The following is a 19887-nucleotide window of genomic DNA, read 5'->3' on the forward strand; positions in this document are numbered from 1 at the left end:
ATTCTGTAACTTGCATCACTCACTAAACTCCTAAAAAAGGAAACAAGACAGTGAAGTTGAAAGGGGAGTCAAACTATCATGGCCCCTCAGGCTGTGGATGGGACTGGTGTTATGGTTGGACCTGGGACAGGCCTTGTGGGGACACAGAGAGAATGGAGGAGTCCTCCTGAGGTTGTGGGGACAAAGAATTATCCGTGTGTGTCACTTAAGGGACCAGCCTGTGCATAAACTATCTCCTAAGCCTCTCCCATTTTGCCTTGGGGGAGGTCTGGTACACTAGGGCGTGCTTTCAAGCTTTCCAGACCTGGATTCGCATGCCAGCAATTACCATGAACTAGTTTTGGGACTCTAGGCAAATCCCTTTCTTTACCTCTGTGACCTTTGCATTCCTCATCTGTAAAACAGAGATTAGAAATTCTGTTTCCCGTATAGAATAGCTTTGAGCATGACAGAAAGGAGCCCCTGGCATACTCTTAGTCCCATTAGCAACCAGCCAGGCTCTGCCTTGGCCTCCCACCGCCAACATTAGCAGCACCTCCAGTACTTGTGGGCACTGCATACCCTTCCAGAGTTGCCGAGGTATCCCTGGGGAAGACCACAGGCGCTCTGAGACCTGGAGCGGACACACCGATAGGGTGTTGTACAGCTCAGAGACTGAGTCCTCAGGGAGGCCCCTGTCCAGGCTTTGGGAGTAAGCTTGAAGGGGCAGGCACCAGTGAGACTGGCTGCTCTGGCATCTCCCAAAGGCTCAGGATTCCACCCTGTCTCCTGCTTCTTCTCTCCATGTCTGAGTGGGACTTGGTGGGGAGGGGTGTGTGTGGGGGGGGTGTCACCTCTAATGGCTTCCTTCAGTGTCCCAAGGCAGCAGCCAGAGCTGGGTGAGGGGTGTCACCGGCACCCTCCGTGTGGGGCAGAGCTTTGGACAGCTCTGGATTACAGCCAGGAGTGACTGCCCTGAGGGACTCCTCCCTTCCTGTCCACTTCTTCCAGTCTGTCGTCTACTGCCACGGAGGGCGCGTCGGCTTCTTCCAGGGAGACATCCGCCTCCTCTCAGATGACATGAAGGCTCTGTGTCCTACCATCTTCCCTGTGGTCCCACGACTACTGAACCGCATGTACGACAAGGTGAGCTCCGCGGGGAGTCTCTGGCCAGGCTGAGCAGCTGCATATCTGCTTGTTTGGACAGAGGCTGGAGCCCCAGGCAGGCTTTCTACACCACCAGCCCCAGGTCCTGGAAGTTGCCTCTTCTCTTGTATTCCCTGACTCTCACCCCTCCTTCTCCTGTTTTCTTCCTATTCTCCAAAACCCTGGTTGGGAGATTTCGGGGGGAGGGATTCTTTCCCAACAACGTGCCTGGGCCTTGGTAGCGTTAACCTTTAGCTGGATGTCACACATTCAGTGACCTCCTGCAGGGGCAGAAATAGAGTGTGGCTTCTCTGCTGGCCAATCTAGGCCTTCTTTCTGGGGGTGTATCTAGAGGTGGGACCTGCAGTCTTTACAGCTGTTTCCAACTTCTGTTCCTCAGATCTTCAGCCAGGCAGACACATCATTAAAGCGCTGGCTCCTGGAATTTGCAGCAAAGCGTAAACAGGCTGAGGTCCAGAGTGGAATCATCAGGAATGATAGTATCTGGGATGAACTCTTCTTTCATAAGATTCAGGTAAGAAAACGAACAAGTGATGTTAGAGTGGCACCCAAGTGTCCAATGGGTGACCTTACAGAAGAATTAGAGAAGTTCATCCCAATGGTGTGTGATCTTATAAAACGGTAACTTTTTGCTAATGAAATCAAAGCTTAAGCTACCACTGACATTTTAAAGGACCCATTTTTGTTCATTGGAGATGTGTTATATTTGCCAAAGGCAAGCAGCAAGAAGGACTCCTGGAAAGTAAGTTCCTTGACCTCTATAGGCAGTAGGGCAGCTTTGCCCTTGGGTAGTCAGATTCACCAAGCAAGCAGCTCTTGGGGCTCGAAGATTCTCTTGCCCCTCCCTGTAGCCTTGGCCACGGTGGCTTTCCAGTAGCACAAGGTTCTAGCCAGATGACCAAGAATCTTCCTTTCCCTCCGTGTTTCCCATCTCTTCAGCCTCTCCTAAACCAAGCTGTTTATGAATTACTCATTCCTGTCTGTCTCCTCACTAAAGTTTTAAAGCTGTGCATTACTCAAAGAACTTGTAGTTAATTTGTACCAGTACTCATTTTTCCTTACTACTCTATTTTTAGCTATGAAAACTAATATTTAAAATCTCTTGGCTCAACTTACAGAAACAAAGTGTTTAAAAAATTCTTTGACCTCTGCAGTGCATAGTAAATAGCTCATGGCATTGATTTAGAAATGAAAAAAGGCCATGCCATTAAGGTGGAAGTGGGAAGAAATTGTCCTCAGTAATTGTTTTGGATGCTTGCAAATGATGGGAGAGTGAGAGAACAGCTGTGTATTTTAAGAAAGGGAGAACCAAAATTATAGAATGCCACACAGATTAATGGCCCTTATCTCAAAATACATAAAAGAATTGGCCATATTGTGGGTTGGATTGCAAAGCTGATTGGGCTGATTCATTTGGAAGAAGGGGGCTTCCTCAGCTCATGTGTTGTACAGCCTCAGGCGGCCTCTCTGATCCCAACCCTAGGGTCCAGGTAGGGTACAGCTGCTGAACGTTGATGTTAGGTGAGGCCCAGGTGAGCTACACTCCACTTGCCACAGCACAGACTCTGGCAGGTTCTTCTCTCTTCCCACAGGCCAGTCTTGGCGGGTGCGTGCGGATGATTGTTACTGGAGCGGCCCCCGCGTCACCAACGGTCCTGGGATTCCTCCGGGCGGCTCTGGGGTGCCAGGTATTTCCTTTATGTGGCCTTCCCTGGGGGCAGTGGGGTGAGTGTTAGGACAGGGCAGGAAACCCATTATACCCTCTACTGTACAGAGAAATATTCTGGGGGCAAGATCTTTGTGGAATAAAAGCTCCCTTCTCTGAAGATGTAAAAAGCCCAGGGTCACTGAAAGCCAAGATAACCTTGTGACATTGTGCAAAGCCCAGGTGTATATCCACTCTGGGAGAAAACTGTATATGGATCATCAGTGTGCTGGAGAACCTGTCCCACACCTGTACCAGCATCTCTGCATTCTCCAGCCAGCAGACTCTTTCCCAGCCCAGAGAAGGAGCACGAGGGAGGGGGATAAAAGTTCATTTGTGCGTTTTTATTTGATTCAGTAGGTTTTGTCATTGCTAAAAAAATTCATTCCTTTATTTATCCATTCAATTAATGTTTGTCAGGTTCCTACTTATGCAGACTATAGTAACATAGTTGTGACTGGTGGGTTTTAAGTAAAGTAGGCACATCTACTTCATAAATGTGCATGCTTAAAATTTTATCCTTTAGAAGCCGTGGGCTTCTTGGGAATTCCCTGGCGGTCCAGTGGTTAGGACTCAGTGCTTTCACTGCCGTGGGCTCAATCCCTGGCTGGGGAAATAAGATCCTGCAAGCCGCCAAAAAAAAAAAAAAAAAAAAAAGGAAGGAAAAAAGAAGCCAGGGGCTTCTTACGCTGACTTCCTGTTCTACACCAACATGAGCTGACCGCTCCTAAAGGCAGCTCTCCCACATGGTCTATTCGTGCGAGCACATGGGGCTCTGAAGGGGAATATCTTACAGAGACAAAACCTTTATTGGATTTTAAAATGTTTGTCTTTAATACATATTATTCAAATTAGAAATAGAGTCAGTGGTTGAAAATAGGTTAGAAGTCTTTATCCCAAACCATATAACCTTATCTACTAAGTGTCTGTGGTTAAAAATAGCATTTCTTCCAAGCAGAGTAGCTATGCCTGTTGTCTGTGTTCAGTTTCTCCTGATGGTACCTACTTCCAGAGCACCTCCCCTCCCACCGTCCCCAGCATGGAGCAGCCAGATGCTCCGTGAGAGGTTAGCTGGCTGAAAAGGGCAGCCAGCTATCTGCAGGCAGGTGGGCACCTACAGTATTGTTTCTGTGTTTTGCTTGAAGGTTTATGAAGGTTATGGCCAAACTGAGTGCACAGCTGGATGTACCTTCACTACACCCGGGGACTGGACATCAGGTAGGATTGGCTGGAGATGTGGGAATGAGTTAGAACAGCAGGCTCTAAAACTTCCTCATGGAAAGTATATTTACATAGGAAACAGCAGAAGAAACAGAAGAAAAACAATGATGGTAGTTTTGTCTGTGTTGTGGCATTATGGATCTGTTTCTTTTTGTTACATATTTTTGTATTTCCTACTATATTTTGTATTTTCCTATTTCTTTTGTAAATAAATAGAAGTTATGTTAAAAAAAAGTAGTAGATCACAAAATACAGCTCCAGGTAGAAAAATGCCTATGATATCAATATATTGGATTTTATAGTTTCTAAATATCACACAGTCTTGCTTACAGTCGTTTCAGAATGAAGGAAGCAGGCTGTGAATTGGATATGATTTAGGAAGGAGAGGCAAGTTTATAGCAGCCAGTGCGCTGTTTCTTGAAGAGCCATTTCAGAGGCTCTTTGGAACTATGGTCTCCTGTGATAGCAACATCTGAAAGGCAATGGCAACCTCAGAAAGGAGCAGCTACTATCCACACCCTCATTCTGAAGGGACCTATCTTTCAGGGCAAGGAGGAAGCAGTAGGTAGCCCATGTATTGGCTGTCACTAAACTTAGACCAAATACAATCATCTGAAAAACATTCAGCAAAAGAATTCTTCAGGATACCAACTTCCTCTGTGAGCCTGGAGCCACGCTTCACGCTTAAGTTTGCTCAACTACAAACTAGAAAATTTGGGATGATGTGCACAGAAAAGAAATATGCTTAGTAGCGTAATACTATTTTCAGAGCACCTTGAGGTAGTCAGCAGAAACATGATAGGTGGATTCTAAATTGAAATCACATTTGGCAAAGTCAGGTACAGAAGTTTTATCTCCTTAAACTCTAGCTGAATAAAGCCTATCTTGTATGTGAAGTTTTTGATCTCCCTACCACTGGCACCTTTACTACACGGACCATTTTCTGAGGTCCTGGCTCATTAACTTTGTTCTTGTTACTGCGATCGTATTTACTGATCATTTACATGTATACCCTTCCTTTGGACACTTTCTTCCCTCTTATGATGTCCTGCATTTTCCTATGTGAGGCTTTTGAGGTTTTACCTTTTTTATGCATCCTTACCATAAAAACTTGCAAAGGTTATTGAGTATGAGAGGATCGGTATCTTTGTACAATATTATAAAAGATTTGGCGGTCTCTCATTTAAAAGAGAAATGAAAGTGTCACAGCCTGCTTTTTGTTTATGTGGCTCACTTTATTTCAGGACCTTGGCCAGCATCTGCTTAAAAATCCTGCGCCTTGCCAGTGAATTGTGTAACCACCACAATTACTAGAAAATGACTTAGATGTAGTTTTGTGGTGGGAGTATATAAGACCAAGAAAATTTGCAGTCTTATTTGAGGGGGTGGGGTGGCGAGTTGCCTCATCCTTGTTTTCCATTTCAACAGTCTGGTGACTGGAAGAAAAAGCAATAATGACTACATTTTATGATCCCCAAACCAAAACATATGATCTGATGATGGGGAAAGTGTTTTAATATAAAAAATCCTGACTGTTTGGTTGGTGTGGGTATGAGCCTCCCCAGAGACCCTGTACAGGTTGACTCTGGGCCATGTAAGCCTGGCCGGCTGTTTAAGAATCAGATGTAAAACAAAGGCCCAGCAGAGGTTGGCCTCTCCTTTCTCCAGAACTTTGTTTTATCATCAATGCTTGCTTGTGACAAACGCCCATCCAGAGGTGTATTGCTTTCCATCCACGATTCCCCACTTTGACCACTTGAGGGGTTTCACATGGCGTGGAGCATCTTCAGTGCTGAAATTGATCTGAACACTGACAAATGCACATTGTTCTGGTGTTCTAGGACACGTAGGAGCACCTCTGCCCTGCAATCATATCAAGCTCGTGGATGTCAAGGAACTGAACTATTGGACCAGCAAAGGAGAAGGAGAGGTAAACTTGAGCGTTTAGCCATTCATGTTTGTGGATGCTTTACATGTAGCGAGGAAAAGAAAAAAAAATGGAAATGGAATTGTTTTCCTTTCACCCTATGTGTAAAGTCATTTTATATTATTGATTAATTTGACTCAACTGAATTGAGCATTTTCTCTCCTGTTTATGAAGTAACCAACCCTCAAGGCTGGGACTGGGCTGGTCCAAAACAAGATTTGGGATTCGCAGACTGTTTTAAAAATCCATTTTTTTCTTAACTGGCACGGCTTGTTGTTGTGTATCTGTGCAGGCAGAAACATGACCATTTGCAAATAGGCCAGATGGGGTAGATAGAGCTGTGGGACATTAAACGCAACAACATTTGCATTATAGGGGTCCCAGAAGGAGAAGAGAGAGAGAAAGGACCTGAGAAAATATTTGAAGAGATTATAGTCGAAAACTTCCCTAGCATGGGAAAGGAAATAGCCACCTAAGTCCAGGAAGCACAGAGAGTCCCAGGCAGGATAAACCCAAGGAGAAACATGCCGAGACTGTCGGCATGTTTTGTCAGTAATCAAACTGACAAAAATTAAAGACAAAGAAAAATTATTGAAAGCAACAAGGGAAAAATGACAAATAACATTCAAGGGAACTCCCATAAGGTTAACAGCTGGCTTCTCAGCAGAAACCCTACAAGCCAGAAGGGAGTGGCATGACATATTTAAAGTGATGAAAGGAAAGAACCTACAACCAAGATTACTCTACCTGGCAAGGATGTCATTCAGATTCGATGGAGAAATCAAAAGCTTTACAGACAAGCAAAAGCTAAGAGAATTCAGCACCACCAAACCAGCTCTACAACAAATGCTGAAGGAACTTCTCTAAGTGGGAAACACAAGAGAAGAAAAGGACCTACAAAAACAAACCCAAAACAATTAAGAAAATGATCATAGGAGCATACGTATCGATAATTACCTTAAACGTGAATGGATTAAATGCTCCAACCAAAAGACACAGGCTTGCTGAATGGATACAAAAGCAAAACCCATATATATCATGTCTACAAGAGACTCACTTCAGACCTAGGGACACATACAGACTGAAAGTGAGGGGATGGAAAAAGATATTCCATGCAAATGGAAATCAAAGGAAAGCTGGAGTAGCAATACTCATATCAGATAAAATAGACTTTAAAATAAAGACTATTACAAGAGACAAAGAAGGACACTACATAATGACCAAGGGATCAATCCAAGAAGAATATATAACAATTATAAATATATATGCACCCAACACTAGGAGCACCTCAATACATAAGGCAATTGCTAACAGCTATAAAAGAGGAAACTGACAGTAACACAATAATAGTGGGGGACTTTAACACCTCACTTACACCAATGGACAGATCATCCAGAAAGAAAACTAATAAGGAAACACAAGCTTTAAATGACACAATAGACTAGATAGATTTAATTGACATTTATAGGACATTCCATCCAAAAACAACAGATTACACTTTCTTCTCAAGTGCACATGAAACATTCTCCAGGATAGATCACATCTTGGGTCACAAATCAAGCCTTGCTAAATTTAAGAAAATTGAAATCATATCAAGCATCTTTTCTGACCACAATGCTCTGAGATTAGAAATCAATTACAGGGAATGAAACGTAAAAAACACGAACCCCTTAATACCTTGCCATAGGGAATTTTCTTAATGCCAAGTGACCCTTGTAACCTTTCCTTCAGATTTTATGTGTCAAGTTTATTGCTTCATGTGGGTGTTCTTCTTCTGTCTGTTGGCTTCTCTTCTGCCTGGAGCCTGGCTACTCAATGTGTGGTCCATGAACCAGCAGCATCTGTATTACCTGGAAGCCTCTTAGAAATGCAGATGCACTGTCCCTGACTTCCTGACCAGAATCTGCATTTCACCAAGATCCCCAGGTGGTTGCACTTTAAATTTAAGAAACATTCTATTCCCACTGCCTGTACAAAGGGCATCATTATATACAACAGAGGAAGGAATTAATTTAATGGCTATTAATATGTCACTCATTGCTTAGTGATGGATTTTACCAAGACAGCACCAGGCCGTCTCCCCGGGACTGTAGTGTATGGGTGTTTGCTTGCTTAGTGGATTTTGCCTGAGTCCATCCAGGATCTTTTCCACCAGGGAGGGGGAACTTCTGAAGGTAATAAATCTCCATCCCTGGGGCCTTTGAGTGAAAACTCCTGAGCCGCTGGAAGCTTAGAACTGTCACCTGTAAGATTTATTTTTTAATCTTGGCTTGAAGTCCTCTCTGACGTTATTGCTGTTTTGCACTTTATACTTGTTTTTTTCTAAAATAAGTTTGGAATCATGGTGGAGATAGCTTGATAGCCCCACAAGAAAGTATAAAATTCTCCCTTGAGAACTGACAACAAGCACATCAACCATGGATCAGGTTGTTTAATCTTTCAAGTTCCCTAAAGCAACCTTTCCTGTGAAAGGTGGAAACATGCCAGCAGCTTTAAAAGATCAGAAATGCTATCTTTCCTTGCTTGTTAAATGTGACGCATTTCTGACCCAGATACTCTTTTCAAACTTTACACTTCTGATGGATTGTATAGCTCTGGAGAGAAACAGATTCCTTCAAAACTAAATAAAGAATTTATCCAAGAGCTCTAATTTAAAAGTTAAAAGATTTTGAAGCACTGAAAGATACAGAAAGAACAATCTGTGCTCTAGTGTTTAATGACACAAAATAAAATACCTTTAACATTTTGTATTAAAAAGTAAAAAAAAAAAAGTACTTTTCAAATCATCTTTCATGTTGAACATTCTACATACTCAGAATGTGGAATGCACAGCTACATGAGATTATGTACGTTCCATAAATATTTACATACTGATGTGAGTCATTACTCTGAGTCATTACATACTGAGTCATTACTATGACTCAGTCATTACATACTGAGTCATTACTATGAAATAAATCATATGCACACATTTTAAGAAGACTACTATTGTTTCCTAAAAGAGTATATGTAGGTGCATGCTGTCATCTACAAAATTAACCACTACAACACATTTGAATCTTCCCTTGCTCCTCCAGACTTTCATTCCCCTAGTTAAGTATTACCCTGCTTTTATTAAACCAATCTTTGTATTGTTTTTCTTTGTAATCTATCATGTATGTAGGTAACTTTAAACAATAAATTGTCTTGTGTTGCCTTGCTTTTAACTTTATAAATAGGATATTCCTGCATACATTCTTGTGTGACTTGCATTTTTTTTGTTCTACATTAGTTTTTGAGGTCCAGCCATGTAGATATGAATAGCTAATCAATTTTCATGGCTGTATGCTTTTTGATGCATATTATACCATGTTTTACACACCTATTTCACCATTTTATGTTAATAGACATTTTGATTGTGCCCATTTTTTATTATAAAAATGCTATAAATATTGGTACAGCTGCTAAGAACCATCTTGCCAGTGATTTTTAAATTTTCCTTATGCACAAACTATCTGACATTCCTAACAAGTACAGTCAATTTAGTGAAACAACAGTCAGTATCATGGATTTAGTGGCACACTCCAATGGTTAAGATGAATGAATGCTCAAGAACCCAGTTGTCACACTGGTTGTGCACATAGACCCAGCCGTTGGCTCCACTAATATCTATGAAAGGACCCTAGAGCTCTAGAGGAAATGTGTTGAAAAATGTATAAGGAGCCTTTCTTGTGTATTTTCATAAAATTGTGCTGATGTGCAGGCTGTCTTGTTAATATAGTTTCCAAGAAGAAAGTGTCCCTAAGATGAGTGGAATTACAAAGTTTAAACATTCCATGAGACAGTATAATGACTTTTCTTCATTACAACTTTCCTATTTTTCTGATGTAATTCTGTGTTGTCACTGAGTGGCAAAAACAGAACTTGGAGTCACAGCACTTTCTTCCTAACCAATGTATAAATTTAGAGTGACCTCTATACGCATGGCTATAAATATCCAGTTGATTCCTACAGAACAGTTTCAGCCACTGAGTCAAACGAACTTAGTCAACTGTACGTTTTATATCGACACAGCAGCATCTTTTTTTCCTAGAGAAAGAATATATACTATTTTAAAAATTCAAGTAATGCCTTTGCCAAACTAAAACAAACAAAACCAAAACACACTAATTTACTAATGTTAAATAAAAAGGTGGATACTATTTTTACTCAAGGAAAACCAGAAGAGGCAGGTCTAGGACCAACAGGCATGGAGTTCTGATTCTCAATAGATTTATTATAGTCACAAGTTTTATGCACATGTAGAACCCTTGCTCAGGGCCCCTTTGTCTCCATAATTCATTGGGCGTTCCAGCCCTGTTCTGGGTAAAGTAGGACAGGTCAGCTACAGCTTGAGTGGAAGCTCTACCCTGAAAACTCCAATGTCTGGGTAATTATTCAATCCAAGGAGTAGCTTATGTCAGTATCTGTTTACTTATCTTTTTGATTAGTGTCTGACAGTACCAGAATATGTGTGATGTTGACATGGAAGTGAACTTCATCCAATCCATGCTTTCTAGCAATATTTGGACTAATAAAGCCAGTGTTCCTGGGTCAACTAGGTGAAAGCTAGTTAATGATATCTGATTTTTCACAGAAAACAATACCCCGTGTTCTGAAATACTCCTTGACCAGGTTTCCTTCCCATTACTGGTTTTCCTAATGGATAGTCAACTGCAAGTTTCCAATTATCATTATATGATCAGTCAGATTTCGTTGCAATGCTTCACTGTAAAAGCAGACTAGTACAGCTTGTTCATTCCATGGGAGTAGATAGGAAAGCTGAGTGCCTGGTCATGAAGCAGGGGGCTCAAGCACCTCTGGTAGAATCAGCCAGCTTTCAGTATCTGATGAGACCCCATCCAGTGTCACAAAGCAGCGCATACCGAAAGCCGCAGTGTTCCTGAGGAAGAAGGGACGGCAGAGAGGTAGTTGGAGAGGACACTGCTTGAGAGAAGGCAGGAGACAGGTGAGAACGCTGGCGGCTATTCCTGTCCTCTCTTTCCATCACTGTAGTTTCCACAGTGGATTTCCTGAGGGATAGTGTACATTTTTCTACACATGCCTCGTGACAGCCTCATATCAGGATTCCTTATGCTGTGGGCTGAGAGAAACCGGGCATTTGTCCCTACAGATCTGTGTGAGAGGACCAAATGTGTTCAAAGGTTACTTGAAAGATCCGGAGAGGACAAAGGAAGCCCTGGACGACGACGGCTGGCTTCACACTGGAGACATTGGGAAGTGGCTGCCAGTATGTATGTTTGGAACCGTGGGCCTCCACACATGTTGGTGGTGGGAGTGTGTATAATCTGATTCACTCCAAGGCAGGAGTCTTTATATCCACCCTGACAAGTAATCATTCCAGAATACCTCTGGGAAATGGGAGGTTCTTCCTTACCTCGCCCCCAGAGCCTCCTCCTGCATCCTCCTGATGAAGGTGACAGGGATCTTCTGGGAGCGTAGAACCGGAGTTTGAGGCCTACCCCCTACCCTTAAGAGGTTTCCAGGAAGAGATCTGACAGCGTTCTGGAATCCGATGGGTGAAGTACAAGGAGCATGGGGCTCGTAACTCTGGGAGATCTGACGAAGGCAGGGCCTGGGAGCCCATGGACACTGGCCACCAGCTGACAGGTGGCACTGAGCAGTGTGAAGAGCTTGGAGCTGGGCAGGAGGATGCTGGCGTTCCTTTGTCTCTGCTAGCAGCTGCTCTCGTGACCTTGAGCAAAGCTTCATCCCTCTCTGGGGCTCTGTATTGACTCAGTTATAGAATAAGAAAGTAAGGCTACATGGCATTCTTTAGCGGTGGCCCCCAACTTTTAGCCAAAACCAGTAGTGGTGCCTCATTCTGTCATTTGTAAAATGGAGGTGATAACATTGCTTACCTCTATGGTCGTTGTTGTAAGGAACAAATGAGATTATACCTGTAAAGCCCTTAGCACAATACCTGGCACACAGGAGATGCTTAGATGGAAACTATGACCAGAAAAGAACTATGTAACTGAAACCGAGAGCCTCCACCTGCAGCAGCCCACCCCAGGAAACCTTTCCTGTGTCTCTGGGAGATTGCTAAGATTTTGGGTGGAGTTCTGAGATGTTGAATTTATTGGACAGGTGAATGATGTTAAGCCCTCCAGGGGCCCTCTGGGCTGGTGAGCTGATTTGCCCCTGCTTGGAACTGCGCATTTCACTTTGAGACACCCTCACTCTTGCAGCAGACATGGATGTATCCCTGGGCCAGGGACTATGCTCAGGGGAGAGACACATCTTTAGACAGTTCCCAACCCAGTGTGATGGGCATGAGATGAGGGTCATGCTCACCTAGGGGAGAAGGACAAGCGCCTACTGGCTCTGAGTCTCAGGATTTAAGTCCTGTTCCAAGAGGAGAGGGGAGAGTGGGAAGGACAGTCAGGGCAGGAGTAATAGCATGTGCTAAGTAGAGAGACACTAGAGGTGTGAGGCAAGGAATTCTAACTGAGGTTCCCACAGATGTGGAGGAGGGAGGCTGGAGAAGCAGCAGGACCCTGGACACTGGCAGAGGGTAGATTGTCCCATCAGCTAACGAAGCCTAGGCTTCAGCCTTCACTTGCATAGGCCCCTTTCAAGGCTCTGCACTTCATTTTATATTATTTTTCTTAAAGGTGGGGGTCTCAAAACTGGAAAAAACTTGAAGTCCCACAAAACTCTGGATCTGCCACTGATGCCCTGTAACTTGGATGAAACCACCCACCTTGCAGGGTGTTGTGAGAAGCAAGTGAATTGATTCATGTGAAGCACCTAGTACTGTGCCTGAACTCAGAGCCCAAGGCAGTAGGCAGGCCGTCTGTGGGAGTCAGTTTTTAAAATTATTACTATTTTGAAATAGTATTAGATAGATCAAGGAAAAGGTCTAAGTGTCTGATCCAGAAAGACCTGGTTTAAGTCCTGGTTCTCCCACCTCCTAGCTGTGTGGCCTTGGAGGCATTAACTGACCTCTCTAATCCTCACCTTCACCATTTATGAAATGGAGGTGATGACACCCAGCTCATGGGGTGCCACGAGGACCAAAGAAGCCAGTGTAGGGAAAGGCCCTGATGTCCAGCCTGGATTTTGAGCAAAACAAGACCTGCTTGTTTTTCTCTTCTGGCGAGACTACTCTGGTTCTGATGATTGAACAGATAGAGCAGGGCCAGAGTGTGTGCACACGTTCAGTAAGGAAGTGGTTTTGATGGAGGAAGAGGTGTCTGTGAGAAGGATTTATGAGTGAGGACAGATGAGCCTGACTGCTGGAAGTCCCAGGAGAGGCCAATGGCAAGGCCATCTCCAGGTCTGGGGCTTGGGGAATGGGACAGGCTTGAGGAGGAGAAGGATGAGCTTCCTTTAGGGCATGTTGCATCGTGCAGGGAAAAGGGCCTGGTTTTTGTAGAGTTTGGAGGATAGTGAGGTTCTGGGTCTGGAACTCAGTGAAGAGCTCTGGCTGGAAGCTCAGACATATGCAGGAGTGGCCACTTAGGAGATAAATGGTGGTCACCTCAAGGAGCATCGTCAGCGAAGGTGAGGAAGTTGCAGCATTCAAGGAGAGAGCCAAAGGAGAGAGACCCACCTATTCACCTTGGAAATTCAAAAAGTTTTGAAGGGAGTCAGGGAGGTGAGTGGGGTTCCTGGAGGCCAGGGGCACAAGCACTCACTGCCCAAGGGGTGGCCTGCCTGCTGCAGAGGTCCTGGAGGGAGAGGGCTCCTAATGCCACCTGGGGTCCTCTGCCAGAGCTGTGCTATGTGCTGAAGGATGGAGAGGCTGCTCTTTGGGAGTGGTGGCCTAAGCATGGTTCAAGGGGGAGAATCTGAAGATGCTGCTGAGAAAAGCGACAGCTGGAGCGAGGGCCTGGGTGAGAGAAGCCCTGATGGGAAGGTGGGTGGCCTCCTGAGGAGGAGGGCACCTGTTGCTGGGCACCAGGGTGGCAGGGGTGGGAGGGGGAGTAGGGCACATGGTGAGGGTACAGGACAGTGGGCACTCAGGGCCCAGCAGAGCTTGAGAGCCATCCACCCTTGTGCACGGCATCCCTCTCCAGCCGTGCAGTGGCTCCATGAGAGCAGAGATGTCAGGTGAACGAGCAGATCTGGTGGGGCTTGCAGGGTGAGACCAGGCGTTGGAGAGGTGAGGGGCTATGGCACTAATGAGTGAGGGGCTCAGGCTTGGGAATGCCGCCATTTTATGAAGCCGCTTGTCCAATTCCACAGGCTGGAACTCTTAAAATTATTGATCGGAAGAAGCACATATTTAAACTTGCTCAGGGAGAATATATTGCGCCCGAGATGATTGAGAACATCTACATCCGGAGTGAGCCTGTTGCACAAATGTATGTCCATGGGGACAGCTTAAAGGTGAGTCCCCTAGGCCTCAGCCCTCCCACATGTACTTTGGGCCTGATGAGTACTCTGGGAATGGTTTCCTAAGTAACTGGTATTTGATTAAAGTGATGAACATTAATTTCCAATCAGATACTGGTATTCTCTGGCGTATAGGATCATGAGAGAAAATGCCTTTCTAAGGGAGAAATCTTAATTGCTTATAGTTTGGTAAATTGCAGGTAGGTAAATAAGTTGCTTAAAGTAGTAGTAATAACATTCCCACTACTTTTAACTTATGCTCTGTCTACTTCCAAGAGGAATTTTGAGGTAATATGCTGAAGCGAGATTCAGGGTTTCTGCTCTTTTGATTTTGAAATACACATAAGAACTTTACAGATAAATAGGTGCAGTATTGCAAATAATGATACTGATGATACATCTTAATATATTAAGCTAATGTGCTAATATAGTACAGGATTAAATTATTTGAAGAGGATTTATATTTATTCTGCTTTCTGGTATCATTTAGATCTGAAGTCAGAAAGATCACTGTGAATATATTCTGTGCTATCATTGGATTTATGTAATTAAAGACTATTAAATTATTTTTTAAGAAAATGATTTAAAAATTAAAATGGTGTTTTTAAAGAATGAGGACCATACTAATGAATCAATTTCAAAATGGTCTGGAAATCCTTAGAAATGTATGTGTTTTGGATTGTAGAGCTGGTTGATTAGTATCCTAAAGATGTACTCATTTAAGATTGGCATGAGAATCAAAGGTACATACAGGACTAACCTTACTGATTCCTAATCTTCTTAAGCTTATTTTTTATTAATAAACTTTTTACGAAGTTAGAGAAATATATCAGAAATATTCAAGAATATTTCTGTCAAGAATGTGTGATATGTTTCATAACATAAACATATACATATTTTTAGAAAAGAGCGGAGTCTGAGAATACCAAGAGATTAGTTTTAATGCTGGACCGCAAATAACCACTTTAAAAGCTTTTGTCATAACTGTGTTTTCCTTTGGTGGGATCGCAGGCCTTTTTGGTGGGCATAGTCGTGCCCGACCCGGAAGTCATGCCCTCTTGGGCCCAGAAGAGAGGAATTGAAGGGACGTATGCAGAGCTCTGCACAAATAAGGTCTGTACCTTGGGGCTGTTCCCCAAAAGACTGCTGGATCTTCTGTGATACTGCATAATGAGAGGACATACAAAAACAGTAGCCCAAGTGAAATTTGAACCTATAGGGAAATTTCTAACTTTATTTTATAAATGGTAGGAATCCTAAACCAGAGGTTTGTCTTTTGTCATTGTTGTAGAAGGAGCTCATCTCTCTTCTTAGAACACTTGATAAACTATTGAATTTTCCAGCCAGGAGACATCAGAGAAAGCTTGTCCAGCCCTGTTGTTTTGCAGCTTGCAGGAGAGTCCAGAGAGGGAGGCGGCTTGCCCAAAGCCACATAGCTGGTTAACAGCAGTGTCAGATGTGAGAATAGGCCTTCTGACTCACTGGCCCTGCTCTCTCCTAATGTGAGGTAGCTTTTATATCTACTGGGCTTAGAGAGACAGTCATGGAATTGAAAAAGGAGCACAGTTCTCCCTGCTTAGAACATTTGCCGCTCACACCTTCCAGAAGCCTTCTCCTGGCACATGTACTGTGCCAGGATCTCTGTGCCCTGACTCAGAGGATCTCTGTGCCCTGACTCAGCATTGGCCCCTCAGTCACATGATCTGTTTCTTAGCAGCAGCCATGAACCCTAGAGCTCCCACCAGGCCCTGGGCTCTTCTGGGGGTGACACGGCCCCTGAGACTCACTAGGCTGACCAGAGGTCTGCTTTGAAAAACAAAATTGAGTGGTCCCTTAGCCTGTTGTTGGACACTCCTTAGGCCATGCGGGCACTTACTTGCCAGATGAGGGATGGTGATTGGCTTTCTGCCAGGGAGCGTCAGCCCTAGTTGGGGGTTTGAAAGGTGGGGGGAGTGTTGGTATGATTGCCAGTTATACTTTGCTCACAACTCATTGATTCTTCTATCTCCATTTTGAAATGTGTTTTTGCCTTGTAATTTTACCTATATGGTTCAATTCAGGAGCTGAGGAAAGCCATTTTGGAAGATATGGTGAGGTTAGGAAAAGAAAGTGGACTCCATTCTTTTGAACAGGTAACTGTTACCTTCTCCATACTTGTTACTGCCCTTTATGCAGGGATGAGAATTAAAGTAACCAACAGTGACCCTGACCTAGATTCCCTATCCTCCACGCTGTGGCCTGCAGGCAGGCAGTGTACTAACGGACCCCTGAAGGCCTGTTCTAAGCTGACTTTGCAACAGCCTGCATCCTAACTAAAATCGGTCATAGGCTGAGTGAGACTGTTTTTATTGTCCTCATAATCACAGATGTTCATAAAGCTGAAATATTACCCTAGCCATAACTGGTGCAGCATGTCTACATGGTGTGTCTCCAAGCTGCGTGCAGTACTCAAGACCAGAGTCCTGTCTTATTTTTATTTTTATGGGGACTGTCTTCTTGGCTGCAGCAGGCAAGCTTACTTGCTAGGACATCAGAAAGATTGCACTCCTGGGGCCAGTGATCTGTCAGCCCAGCATGCCCTGAACAAAGAGGAGGAAACAAAGAGTGTGTTGGGAGTGGACACAGCAGACCTCTAAGACTTTCCGTCTTTGCAAGGTTGGGGTTCTTTTTTGTAACTGAGTTCATAAGCGTATTTGGTCCTACTTACACATGCCATTTATAATCCTCTTTAGTCACAAATTCAAAAAGAAAAATTCTTCAAACAGAAAAATATTAATAGGCTGATTTTTAAAAATTTCCTAGTATGTATTTAATATAATTGTTTTTCATAAAATGGTTCTCCAACAGTGTCCCCAAATACAGTATTAAGGATCTGCAAGGTTTATGAGAAGTTTAAATTTTATCTGTTCTTTTATTTTAATATAAATTTTTTTATTTATTTATTTTTGGCTGTGTTGGGTCTTCGTTGCTGCGCACGGGCTTTCTCTAGTTGCGGTGAGCGGGAGCTACTCTTTGTTGTGGTGCGCGGGCTTCTCACTGCGGTGGCTTCTCTTGTTGCGGAGCATGGGCTCTGGGGCACTTGGGCTTCAGTAGTTGTGGCACATGGGCTCAGTAGTTGTGGCTCACGGGCTTAGTTGCTCCGCTGCACGTGGGATCTTCCCGGACCAGGGCTTGAACCCGTGTCTCCTGAATTGGCAGGCAGATTCTCAACTACTGCGCCACCAGGGAAGCCCCTTTGTATATGTTCATTTTGATGTTAACCTAAAAACATTTTTAAACCAGTTTTAAATATAAACTCTTACAGCAGTTGTTTGACAATTAGAAAACATTTCCACAGATTAAGACTTTTAATTTCTTAAGTTTCAAAGTGAGGAAATCTAAATATAGTTTCAGGGTTTGAGGGAATTGTTTTTCTTTTGAAATGGATCTTTACATTAATCTAGCTTGAGAGAAACTGCTTTACCCTCATCCATCAGTGTGTTTTAGGGCAAATAAGGCCTGGATGAATAAATCCTTATTTTTAAAAATTATAAAATCTGAGGCATTCAGGCAAGTCATATTTATCTTTCTGAATGCAAGGTCATTTCTGGCATGATAATTAAATTTCTAAATTTGCTAAAACTGACTTCATTGCTCTTCCATTACGGGAAGCTGTGTGACTGTAGATGTGATCCTGTAGAGCAGGCGCCACAAATGAGTGGTTGGAGACCTGGTTGATCTGGGCTCCCTATTACCTGAATGGATGGCTGTAAGGGCGCTGGGGGTGCACTGGGGATCCTGCGGATACCCTTGTGATTCCCAAGGCTTGCATGCCCCCTGCTGGATGTGGGCTGCGTGATCTTCCTCAGAGCAGGTGGAGAATTGTAACAGAGTCCTCTCCTTGGAAAAGACTACCACTCTTAAGCTTATGTTTAAAAGAAACCTTTGGTTAAGGTTCCAGTGTTAACCATTGCTCAAGTTAGAGCTTTTACTGAGAGGAGACGTATTCTTGACTTTCCATACGCCTTAAGCAAAGTTTCTGCTCTAATATTCAGCCCTCGCCATGGTAACCTTAAATACAGAGAAGTCATGTGGCATCCCAAAGGCCTGAGTTTTATTGCCAAGGCTGTTACCTCTTCATTTTCTCTGTTCTCATTCTCCTCTTTGTTGGTGTGTGCTCCTAGTTGTGTTCCAAAGCTCAACATAAATTACTTGAGTTAATCCATAATCTATTGTCAGCTAGTCCTTTTCCCTTTTCCTCAAAAAGGAATGATCAATTAAGGCTTAATGCTAATTTTTTACCCCCCCTCCTCCCCCAATAGATATCCAAGCCCAAGGCTTAAAGCATTCAACAGAAGCTTTAGGAGTTCAGACTTACTGGGCAGCATTGATCTGAATGAAACTTTGAATTAGATGAAAAATTAATGTAATTTGATTTCCAGAAACAGACAATTCCTAGAACTAGGCCAACCATTATCAATTTATGGAGATTTAATGAGTAGATAAGAAGCATTTAAAATAACTGTTATCAATAATTAAAATATGTAGGTTCTTGGGAAGTATCTGAGCATACTTAACTGTGATTTAACCTTTTTTTTTGACATTTCTATGCCTTATTAGTTTGCATAGGCGTATAAAATACAAAGTGAACTTTGAAACTTGACAGTTTTCAAATTCGGACTGCAAAGCCCTTGCTAAATATATTTTATTGTGTTTCTTGTCATTGAAATGAATACTTACCTAATCAATTTACCTTTAAATCAGAAATGAATTGAACATTTCCCTAATTTAAAATTTTAAAATTTCTCTTGTCCTAAATTATTCACTCTGTGTTTATTAGCTACAAGCAATATTGTGTGTTAAAGTGTTTCACAGAGTAATACCATTGAAAGATTTTAAATAGTTTTTTTTTCAGAATTATGAAAATTTCTATGCTTTAATGAGTTGGCATACATTGACATTTTTGAGGCATTATATTCCAATATAATATTTAAATGTTATAGTATCTTTAAATTAAAAAAAAACTATAGAATCACTTTTCTGTGACAAGAGTGTAGTTTCAGAAAGGGAGGTAACATTAAGCATCTCCTTCCTTCTTTCCTCAACAAAAACTTTGCTTATTGCAAACTGGAAAACAAGTTTTATGTTGTGTTAGGCATAAAGGGAGACTAAAGACTCTCGTTCCTTTTCCCCCCATAATTCAACAGTTTGGTTTTATTAGAAAATATGTAATTATTTATAAAAAATGAAAATTCGTTTTACCATTGGTTTACTTCTGAAAATAAACTAACTATAGGTTTGGGGCCCACAGTTAAGGTCAGTTAAAGAACTGTTTTGACTCATTTTTTCCCACTTACTGATTAGACTTTTAGTCACTGGCGCAATTTGTATAGGTATTTTCATGGAAGAATTTAAATAGACCCAGGGCTGTAGGTCAGACTGGAGCAGGGACTGGCAGTAGTGCCACTCTGATCTGCTCACTAAGTGGCTGAAAGGTGAGCTGAGTGCCATATTACTCGGCTTCCCT

General features: G+C 42.9%; 1 protein-coding gene across 13 annotated transcripts in view; it reads left to right on the plus strand.

Annotated features, from left to right (window-relative positions):
* Positions 1–19887, plus strand: part of ACSL6 (acyl-CoA synthetase long chain family member 6) — a 291721-nt gene that overhangs the window by 265931 nt on the left and 5903 nt on the right. For all 13 annotated transcript variants that reach the window (XM_049707244.1, XM_049707240.1, XM_033405860.2 and 10 more), the window contains 9 exons: positions 991–1125; positions 1526–1660; positions 2739–2834; positions 3997–4069; positions 5914–6002; positions 11152–11268; positions 14232–14375; positions 15393–15494; positions 16442–16513. In XM_049707244.1, coding sequence (XP_049563201.1) covers positions 991–1125; positions 1526–1660; positions 2739–2834; positions 3997–4069; positions 5914–6002; positions 11152–11268; positions 14232–14375; positions 15393–15494; positions 16442–16513 — 963 coding nt within the window. The remainder of the gene's footprint in view (positions 1–990; positions 1126–1525; positions 1661–2738; positions 2835–3996; positions 4070–5913; positions 6003–11151; positions 11269–14231; positions 14376–15392; positions 15495–16441; positions 16514–19887) is intronic.

Source organism: Orcinus orca, chromosome 3 (genome assembly GCF_937001465.1).
Source record: "Orcinus orca chromosome 3, mOrcOrc1.1, whole genome shotgun sequence".
NCBI classification, from domain to species: domain Eukaryota; kingdom Metazoa; phylum Chordata; class Mammalia; order Artiodactyla; family Delphinidae; genus Orcinus; species Orcinus orca.